General features: G+C 38.3%; 1 protein-coding gene across 2 annotated transcripts; it reads left to right on the top strand.

Moving 5' to 3' along the window:
• Positions 1 to 675: 675 nt before the first annotated feature.
• orc4 (origin recognition complex, subunit 4) lies at positions 676 to 8,211 on the top strand. Of its 2 annotated transcripts, none has more exons than XM_055165102.1 (14): positions 676 to 832; positions 1,793 to 1,856; positions 1,935 to 2,011; positions 3,017 to 3,107; positions 3,178 to 3,253; positions 3,457 to 3,542; positions 3,848 to 3,896; positions 4,139 to 4,290; positions 5,262 to 5,435; positions 5,593 to 5,679; positions 5,793 to 5,901; positions 6,170 to 6,265; positions 7,422 to 7,489; positions 7,584 to 8,211. In XM_055165102.1, exons 2-14 carry the CDS (start codon positions 1,800 to 1,802, stop codon positions 7,764 to 7,766), a joined length of 1,305 nt encoding a protein of 434 aa, XP_055021077.1. In that variant the 5' UTR covers positions 676 to 832; positions 1,793 to 1,799; the 3' UTR covers positions 7,767 to 8,211. The 2 variants fall into 2 exon arrangements, with proteins under 2 accessions (XP_055021077.1, XP_020772762.1); XM_020917103.2 differs by having other exon boundaries at positions 676 to 890.
• Positions 8,212 to 11,271: the final 3,060 nt, after the last annotated feature.

Raw genomic sequence — 11,271 nt, 5'->3', positions numbered from 1 at the left:
GCATGACACTAGAGCTCTAATGCAGGAGAAGTTTATTTACCATCAGTACGGGATCCAGCACTCGGACACATGAACCCTCAAGACACTGTGATAGTGTTGTCCTCTAGCCTTGTGCAATTCAGTCTGGCTATGCTTCTGTTGTAGGGAGTATTATACCTCTGATTACATAGGCCAAAATAACAAGGACTGAGCCGGTACAGCTCGGCAGTAGTTTCTTTATCACCTACATTACAGATTTGACAGCATCACATGCACACACAAACTGCTTATATGCTGTATAGCTTTATAATTTTAGCCTTATATTTGTGAAATCATGTTTTAAATCCTACATGTGCAGTCTTTAGCTATGTCTTTGGAGTGTTTGAGAGAAGCACTTTTTCACACTTGTGACCTAAACCTCTCACAATAAATCATTACATTTGTTTGTTTATTTATTTGTCTAGACATAATGCCATGATGTCACAGAGAAAAAAAAGTGAAATGTTTTAATGTCATTTGAAACAATTTGTTGTTTATAGATTTTAGCCTGTGATGTGACTCTCTCATGTGCATCCATATTTACTACAGATCTGCAGATGAACACTAAACCCGCCCCCAGCTCGTTTCTGTTGTGACGTTCAACCAATCGCAGCACGGATGGAGCACTTCAACCAATCAGAGTGCAGGAATGGAAGGCAAAGTGCGGAAGTGTTGGAAGTCGCGCGAACACAGAGCTCTCCGGAATAGTTTTCTCCTTTGATTCAGATCTATGGTTTTACATGATTTTTTAACTGTCTGGACATAACCGGTTCGTACATCTGCCTTCAACCCGCATCAGAATCCTCTTTTTCCCGTAAGCGTTTCCCGAGCGGTGGTCCTGCCGGTTCTGCACGTTTTTAGGTTGTCCAAAGGTAGTACATTCAACATGGGGCTACTACTCAGTTACTAACTTGTTGCAGTAATTCTTCCACTATTCTTTTACATATCGTGTATTTTTGCACCGATCTTCAAGAGACAAAAGCTGTTGAATTAAAAGAATATTGTGTTTTTATACTCTTAGTTTAGCAGTTCATATTTACACTACTAAAACACAAGTCTGATGTTACAATGTTTTTGTGACTTTATGCTTATTAATTCTGCTTAAGTAAACGTTTAAAGTAACAGTATATAAAATTTTAGCTACACCTCTACTATGTTTTATTCATTTTAAACGTGCATATTTCTGGATTCATTTCATTTTGCCATCTGCATTTGAGATGTTATTGTTTAGTCAAGAAAGTTTCACAGTATGGCATTATACCAGTCTATTTTGCATTTATTACAGGTACTTAAGGTTACAGGTGTAGAAAACATGAATTCTTGTAGTGAGCAGAGTCATGTCTTCACAGAGCTGACCAGTAACTTGTTTTGTTAAAGTTTCACTTGCTTGTCTTATGTAGATAGTAGTGTTGTCACAATACTAAACTCTCAATTTTGATACTAAAGATTAAACACTATACTCAATTCCAATTCTGATACCACGAAAAAAAAAACACTCTTTCTTTAGATAATAGAATGTGATTTTCAATATTCAATCATAGCGCTCTCTTTTATATTACCATGTGAGCTTTTATCTGTGTAATTCCACAGTCCACTGAGACTCAATAGTGGTCCATGGACATATACTAGTCTATGTGGCCTTATACTCAAATGCATATCTAGCTTCAATTAGTATCCAGTTCTTGATACTTTTGACAACTCTACAATGCCAACAATTCACTTGTCCTTTTCTTATTGTTTTACAAATTGTAATATAGTCTTACGATGTTTTTAGCTTGGTCATGAGTAAGAGGAAAACCAAGCAGACCCATGTTCCAGTCGGAGAATGCGTGGCTCAGGTCTGTTCTGTCTTGTAGGTAAGATTTGTTTTATATTGTTTATTCTTATAGTTAAAGGATCTCTTCTCTCCTCCACAGCTGCAGAAGATGCTGAGGGAGCGTTTGTGCCATGAGGAGCTCCCAGAGACGCCTGAGGGGGTGGCTGCACAGCACAAGTATGTAAAGATTCTAGATTTCAGGTTTATTTGAGGGGAAATCATGCAGATAAAAATATGCAGATTTGTATTTATTATTTTCCTTAAATCCTAATGTTGTTTGCTATTTTCTAAGTTTTTTATTACAGTAAATTTAGTCATGTTGTACATTGTACATTTTATTTTAATTAAATTGAAAATACATGAAAATATTCCAATATCTTTATTTAAACTAGACCAGGGACTAGACCAGGGACTGACGTGTGCAGTGTCTTGCCCGTAGACACACCAATAGAATGCTGTATTTTGTTATCTGTAATCTGTAAATTCCCCTGGCTCTGGATATTCTTACCAACATTTTCAAATGGTATTCCCAACGCAGCTGTAATTTTGAGGCTTGCACTTAGGGAGCAAAGTGAGTTGTGGAGGAGCTGTCAGGGGGCTCAGTGGCGTGCTTTGACCCACTTTAGTGCCACCTGACGGGGCTGTCCCAGTTTGGAGGCTCCCTGTCCTCTCCTCTGAGCCCAGATTCTGCAGCTCTGTTGGGGCTTAGGATTTCTGTGTAATTTAATTTTGAAAATTGATAATGTTTAATAGTAATGAAGTAACATTCTGACAATTTTATATGAGAGACAAAAAATATTTGTGCTTTGAACTGATTTGTTACAAATAAATTACTCTTCGAGCTAATGCTTCAAAAATAAAAATGGCAAAACATTCAAACAGCTACAGTTTGCCATATTGCATGTAAAATTGTTTAAATGTAAATTTTGAAATGAATCACCTCTTGCTCATAAGCCTCCATACAAGATACAAATAATATAACTTTTTTATAAGTAACTTCAAAATTATTGTGAAAAATTTTAGTAATATTTTGGTGGTTACGGTTATGTAGAACATACTGGATGAAGCAGCGGCATCTCCATGGAAACACAAGTATCAGACCATCTGCTAGAAAAGTTACATAGTGAAAATAGTGAAAAAATAAATAAAAAGTAAAAGATGTTGATAGTCTGTCCATTGCAGACACTTACTGGAGCTGCTCCGCCGCACTGCGCTCCATGGTGAGAGTAACTCGGTGCTGATCGTGGGACCTAGAGGAGGGGGCAAAACCATGGTGAGTTCTGCTCTGTACAGCCTCTAGGGGGCGTCAGGACACTGTCTAATGTGTGTGTGCTTGTGTGCAGCTCCTCAAGAGTGTGCTGAAGGAGCTGATGGAGGAGAAAGACATAAACAAGACCCTTATGCAGGTTCATCTCAACGGTAAGTTGAAAAGGGTTTAAACTCCATACATTATCTTATCGTGTGAAAATCGAGCTTTTTACCATATTAGTGTTCCCTCATCTGTCTCTTACTTAGTATGGATTTTTGGATTTTTGTAATCCCGCATTGTTCTGCATTCAAGGCATGAGTGCTCAGAAAATTCCTGTTTTCATCTACCCCTTATCCCCACTTTGTGTTTGCAGGTCTTCTACAGACTGACGACAAAATCGCTCTCAAAGAAATCACCAGACAGCTGCACCTGGAGAATGTTGTGGGCGACAAAGTCTTTGTAAGTCTGTAAACACTACAACTAACTATTATTTTAGTAGTTAAAGTATTATTCTTTTGTACATTGACATTTTTTAACAAAATAAAGGTTGAAAATTTGTGACTGGATGGTTAATTTTTGCCAGTTTGATTTAATAATCTTTTAGACTCTGTTTACTCTAGTTAATGATTACAACATTTTAATAGTCACGATGATTCCGTTGCAGTAATAAAAAGGTGATTACATACAGTTTTAGATTTTACAGCAGTTTTACTTATGGCTGTTGTCAAATTACTGATGAATCTGTATGTTTTTGTTTCCATCAGGGAAGCTTTGCAGAGAATCTTGCCTTTCTATTGGAGGCCTTAAAGAAAGGTGAGTTCAACCTTCCAATTTTTATTTATTTATTTATTTATTTTTTATAAATATGAATTCTTAAAATATTTTTGTACATTTCTCAAAAGCATTATTTCTGCATTTTGGCAACACAACAACATAATAATGACAACTCAGTGCACCATACTACCTAATATCTAAACCTTTGGATTTGAATGCAAAACTTGTCAGAACCTGAAATATTATCATTTCATCTCCTGTGTTCTGTGCTCCGTTCCCAGGTGACCGCAGCAGCTCTCGGCCCGTGCTTTTCCTTCTGGATGAGTTCGATCTGTTTGTGCATCATAAGAACCAGACTCTCCTCTACAACCTGTTCGATGTGTCACAGTCGGCCCAGGCTCCCATCGCTGTGGTGGGCCTAACCTGCCGCCTGGTCAGTCTCCTTACTCCTTTGTAAACTCTGTATTTTGACTTTTCTTTTCAAGATAATTCATGTTAGTTTCAGCTTTCTGATTTAATGATTTATATGGGAGAACAGCAACAATAGCAAGATGTAGTCAGTTAGATTTTGAATCATGCACCAATACAAACATTTTTTCATATTTGCTGGTACAACTGTAGTCTTGTGACTGTGTTGAGCTGAATGGTCAGATACACAAAGATATTTACTGGGTAGCCGCAGGGTCTTAAAAGTCTTAAAAAGGTCTTATTTCATGTTCCTAAATTAAGGCCTTACAATGTCTTAAATTATGTTAGCCCAAGTCTTATTTTTTTCTCAAATTTCTTAAAATTCATTAGCCTATTTTTTGTATACTCAACCAGGCTGCAGTGCAATCTTAAATGGAAAAGAAAAAAAACAACAACAATGTGAATGAACGTCTAATTTAGAGTACGCGCAAACAATACTTTGGTTTCTGGCGCCGGCGGCAATGAGTAAACAATCAGTAGAGTGGAGGAAGACATCGGGTGGATCATGGGGAAGTGAAGGTTTAATCCACAGGGGCTCTTAGATTTTGGATCTAGTACAAGAGTTGGTTGGTCATTATTAGAATTGGATCTGATGTTTTTCACATGATCTGAATTTTCATTTAAGTGGTCTTAAAAAGGTATTTTAAAAGTCTTAAATTTGGAATAGTCAAACATTGGATTATCCTGTATTTAATAGTGTGGAGTGTGTGTCTATCTTGTCCTGCTGCTTAAAAATACCTAATATAGTGACAACATAGATATACCTGCTACTTTTAATCATTGTGCAAAAAAGTGTATATTTGTGATGACAGAGAAGATCTAAGATGTTAAGATATTAACCATAAACTAGGTCAAACTTGAGCATTTTGACTGTTAAACACAAATTCTACGCTCTACTCAATATTAAATTATGTTGCCAACTTCCCTGTGTTGAAGGATGTACTGGAGCTGCTGGAGAAGCGCGTCAAGTCGAGGTTCTCCCACCGTCAGATCCACTTGTTTAGTGACGCCACCTTCCCTGATTACGTGCAGCGCGTCCAGAAGCAGCTGTGGCTCCCAGCGACCTTCCCTGACCAAAGATTTGCAGAAGAGTGGAACAACAGTGTCAAGGTAGGCCTCTGTCTGTTCTCGAGATAGAAGTGTTATGTGGTAATATTATTTAATGATTTTAGCGAATAGAATAGAAGTTTCGCTAAGATAAGATGCCTGATAAATCTTGGAAATCTTGGAAATCTTCTTATCTCGTCCTATGCTATGTCTCGATCAGGCTCTGTGTCAGGACAAATCAGTTGAGGACGTTCTTCGGAGACACTTCAACTCCAGCAAGGACTTCCGCTCCTTACACGCGCTTCTGGTGAGGACAATAGTCAATAATAATCAGTCAATCAATATCGTTATGGGCAGGACATCAGGGCTTTTGTTTGGTCTTCTAACTGTGTGTGGACTTCTCCTGATGTCCTCCTCTAGATGTTCTGCTTGAGCCGAGTCTCTGTAGCCAAACCCTCCATCAAACCCGTGGACGTCCTGGAGGCTAGCCGCATGTGTATTGCTGATGCGAAAGCGAACATGCTGCATGGTATGTTAGTACGTTCAACTACTTTTTCTATGCCTGTGTTTGTACATACTTTTGATAATTAGTATGTATATGTATTTTTTCACCTGCTTGTTGATGGTGATGCCATTGCTTTGACTGGGATATTCCACACTGTGTAAATCTGTAAACTTGTCATTTTTTCTTGCTTCCCATACATTTGATATGCTATGATAAAGAGATAATATGTAACATTGATTTATCATTGCGCTGTGGTTGTAACGTAGAAGTGTGTGGTTGCATGTTCTCACAGGCCTGTCCATCCTGGAGCTATGTCTGATCATCGCCATGAAGCACCTGAACGACCTGTACTACGGAGAGCCCTTCAACCTGCAGATGGTCCACAACGGTACGCCAAAGTTGTTGTTTCCTTTTCAGAAACATATCATGTTTTTCCGAATTCCAATTTATGTCAGGAAGAGCCCCTCCATGTTTTTTAAAGTCTGTATGTGTCCCAGCGCAGTTCTGCCAAACCCAGTACCTAAATCTGTCCCAAAACCCTAACGAAACGCCTAACCTTAACCTGATGGAGAAATAATTATACTATCAAACATTTACTTTTCATTGTGTAGCACCAATGCAAAGTGGCTGTTATTAGACATAAGTGCATTGGGGTAAAAAAGTGCAGTCCCTGTTAGGGGTGTGAAAAAATGTCAAAATATCGATATATATTGTATTGTTTAATGTGATCAAGTGGTCAAGAGTATTTTTTCAGTTCTTTGTTTGTTTAGAGGAATGAAACTCATTTATGAGACACATTTGACATTTTCATTGTTTTGATGATTAAAATGTTTGTGTTTTATATGAACTTTATGCAAGAAGTGGTTTAACAAAGACTTTTAGTATCACAGCCATGATTTAGCCTTTATTTTTTATTGTATCGTATCAACTCAATTTTAAATATTGTATTGAATTGGAAGCTCACTGTATCGAGATGTATATTGTATCGAGATGTATCGTATCGGCAACTTCTTAATGATACCCAGTCCTAGTCCCTGCTGCATCTGTGATTCAATTCTCCTGGTGACCTGCAGAGGGCATCAGACACATAATCCAAAATTTCTCAGTTAAAGGTGAATTATGTAATTCCTTTAACTGAACGTCCACCACTTGCTTGCCTGCATGGAGGTGTTATTTCTTTACCTAGAATGTTCCACGGTATGGCATTAAAATGACCTCAATGGATGAAAGCAGGTGACATCACCTGGTGAAGTTACAGGTCAGATCTGTGGAGAGGTATGCAAGCACAGCAAGAATGTATGTTTTCAAGGAATTTTTGAGTAATGGTCATTTGTAATATTCATTCATTCAGGCAAAGCAGTAACATCTCCATAGAGACCACCAAAAAACTGCATAGTCATGGTGCATTTTCAAAATGCCAAAAATATAAATAATAAATATACTTCCAAACAATATTTTTTAAAGTATCAGAGAGATCAAGTATTTATATTATTGTACTGTATATTGCTCATTATGGATTTTTCCTTCTTTTTATTATTTTCCAGAGTTTAAAAAATTTCTGCAGAGGAAGTCCAGCACCATGTACAACTTTGAGCAGCCCGTGGTGATGAAGGTGGGTGCGCTCTGCTCTCTTCTCCTTTACAACCATGTACAGCACATTTTTTAAACAGTGGAACTAAACCTGTGCCCTGCCTCTGTGGCCCCAGGCGTTTGAGCACCTGCAGCAGATGGAGCTGATTCGGCCCCTGGACAGCTCGGGGGCCCGGACCCAGAGGGAGTTCCAGCTCATGAGGCTCCTGCTGGATAATAGTCAGATCATGGAGGCGCTGCAGAAGTACCCCCAGTGCCCTACAGATGTCAAGCAGTGGGCGCTGTCCGCATTTGGATAAAAAACAAAAACTGAGCTTTTAACAAGAACTGGGCTCAAGGGGAAGAAAATGGACATGTTATAATGTTATCTTCACAAACACTTAAATCTTTAGCCATGTGGTCAATAAAATGTATAATAAAATGTAACATTTCTGCATAAAAAAATACTCTTATATTTATTACAAATTTGTTTGGAAAATGCAGATGTTGAACAAGTATAAAAGCATTAAAAGTATTAAATATTTTTATTGATTGGAAATAGATGTGGAAATCGAGACTAAAGTTAGGGTTTATTTTCTCTAAATTCAAGTGAAAATGTATACTTTAAACTTCATACTGTTGAGTACAAATCATGCAATTTATAGTAATAATTGTAAGTGCCAGATACATTTGTAGATTTCATGTTGATTAGTCAAAACTGTAAATCAAGATTAATACTTAAATAAATAAATTAAGCACTTTTAATTTCTTAAATATTACAGTTTTTACCACTTCGACTCATGATTTATGAAATGACTAAACCAAATCTAAAACAAGTCTCCACCAGTACTCTACTGTGACCTGAGTGTAAAACTGTCCCCCATCAACCCAAAATACGCTATATGCATAGGTACAATCTTCCAACTAATGAGGGATTCATCAGCCGGTTTCACTTCATGGAAACCGTCTGACCTCGCAGCATTAGGATTCATTTGCTCAACGGGAGGCAAGTACTTTTTAAAAAATTTGGTGCTATTTGGTCGTGACATATGTAATGTGCCAAATCTCGTAGGAAGAAGGGTAATAACGTCTTTCCCCTTGATAAAATTCACTAAACATTCTCTTTGTTCCGGCTTTAAATCCTCGATCTCTGGATTTGTTGCCAACACAGAATGTCTGTCTTCGTCTACAGCCATGTCAACCGCTTTGTTTACTGTTGTGCTGTACCACAAAAGGGTCCCAGACAGGTGCTTGAGTTTGACATCATGGCTTCACAGCTCTTCGCTGATTGGCCAGTGCGCAGTCTACAACTTCAAATTGTCTAGTGTAACTTACAAACCATCTAGTGTATTTTGATTGCTGACCTACTCACTGGACAGAAATGAAATTGAACGGAAGCACTAGGTTGCGCCAGCCTGACTAAGTGAGGGATGGGTGAAATGCAGAAAATAAATTACCCTCACAAGTGATTAATAGAGTGTATCTATGTAAACCAAAATGAAAACATATATTTTAAAGTAATCAAAATGAATAAATACTAACTACAGCAGATCCTAAGTATCACAAGAAGGAGCCCAGATTGGCATCATGATATCATCTTTAATCCCTGTGGAACATTGCACACGATCGTTCATTTTCGACAGACAAATGCGTATTTGGTCAGCTCACAGTAATGAATACAAAATAATTCATAAATAATAATAAAAAAAATCTTCTTGTTCACACAGTTACAAATTTGTACTTTGTCGAATACAACGGGACACTGCAACCACTTAAGTCTGTACACGTATTCACATTTGAGTGTTGTTACTGCACTGGCCGACACAGCTTTCCCATACAACCGCTGTGTAAAGGGTTTTTCAATGGTTCTTTTGTGATGACAATGATTTTTAATACAGTCACTGCACATTTTACTGTCGAGTAATGATTCAAGTCCACATCGAACACTTACGAGAAGGGCAGCACCGTCTGACCATTCCTCCTCCAGGGAAAAAAAAAAAAAAGTGCACAATCAATAGTCTTCCCCACAGACATTACATGACACTATAATGTGAGTATTCGCGCCGCTTCGTAAACCGTCCCAGCAGAAAAATAAACTTTCAACGTGGTTCCACAAGTCGGACAATGTTAAAAACAAGAGCACCGTAGAGATTTCCAGTCCAGTGGTTGGCTTTGAGTTTTGAGCTGCCCTCGGAAAGCTGCCCTCCAGTCATTCCAACATGGCGTCAACACGAATGCACTTACATATGTTCACATGCACACACCCAAACCACCCTCTGGCAGTTACTCGGAACCCCGTTAAGTCCTTTCACTCCAGACGCAGGGGTCGCTCTAGTCCACTGGGTAGCGTAGGGTTGTTCCGATAGTTACTGGAATCCGATTTGAAGACAAGTCGTTCTCCGTTTTGAGCATACTGTGCTCCAAATGACTCAAATGTATCCCGCATTGTTTACTGTGCCGTGGCTATTCCTTTACTAATGCCCAACAATTTAAAGAGGAGGTATTTTACTTCTACGTGGTATTAACTGCCAAACTGTAATATATTTAGATCACCATGTTACCTTTTCATTGTTTTCAAATGCTGTATTCGCCCCAAAACAATGTATTAATACGTTTTATGAGTTTCGTTTTCATTTCTGACAATTTTCTCTGATTTTCTCCACCCTTTGCTCTCTGCACTAAGTCACTCTCCCTTCAGAGCGCTACCACAACACAATCAGCGTAAATGAAACTATCACACATCGCATCAGGTTTGTCAAGTTGTACAGTTTTGCAACATGCTTTTGTATATTTATGGAGAATTGTTGATTGTGATATAGGCTTGTGTGCTGAATGTTTGACAAAATCTTACTGCTAACTGTAAGGAGGGCTTGACAAGGGCCTGGGCGAGATTGCTAAATTATCGAAATATGCATGAATGATACATAAAACCTCTTCAGACATGTTTTTGAAGTCATGTTTTTCATGACTTTTCATACGTTCCTTTTACTGTGAATGTGTTCTCGAACATAACAGTTGCAATCAAAATTATTCAACCCCCACTGCAAATTAGGTTTATTGGTAAAATGTACAAACTAGCAGCTCTTTACAAAAAAGAAATCAAATGAGAACTATTTAAGTTGCTCAGCAAAACTAATATTACAAGTGCCAAATTTTTCAACTCAAAAATGCTACTTTTAATGACTACTGCAGTCTCAGCATTACTCAGCCCCTTCATGACAAGCATCTTTAGTACTTAGTATCCTTTTGCTTTTATGACCTGCCGCAAATGTGATGCACAGCCAGACACCAGCTTCTGGCAACATTCCTGAGGCATTCAGTTCACTAATATTCTTGGGTTTGCGTCAAATCCCACCAAAGATTTTCAATGGGGTTCTACTCACGCAACTGAGATGAGCCCTCCAGTATCTTCCAGGACTTCTTCTAAATCCAAAGCCTTAGTGGACTCTGAAGTATGCTTGGGATCATTGTTCTGTTGGAAGGTCCAATGACGCCAAACCTTCAGTTTCCTCACAGATGGCATGACATTTTCTCCCAGGATTTCCTGATACTTGATTGAATCCATCTTGCCCTCCACACGCTGCAGGTTTCCAGTGCCATATTTAGTTAGACATATTTCTAACAGGCAATGAAATGTCACCGTCACCAGTCCAGATATGTGAGGGGTTCTATGTCCAGCACTACCTTATGCAACTAAGTGTTGAGCTACTTATTTTTTGAAAGAGAAATACAGCGACAGTCTTTTTAAATGTTTGCATGGAAATAGAAATAATTTGAATCATCATTTTTGAGACCGCAGTAGCCATTAAAAGTAGCAATTTGTGT

This window comes from Boleophthalmus pectinirostris, unplaced genomic scaffold (assembly GCF_026225935.1).
Source record: "Boleophthalmus pectinirostris isolate CB_2022bp ecotype Guang Dong unplaced genomic scaffold, ASM2622593v1 HiC_scaffold_11, whole genome shotgun sequence".
NCBI lineage: Eukaryota > Metazoa > Chordata > Actinopteri > Gobiiformes > Gobiidae > Boleophthalmus > Boleophthalmus pectinirostris.
This window is presented reverse-complemented; position numbering and strand designations above follow the sequence as displayed.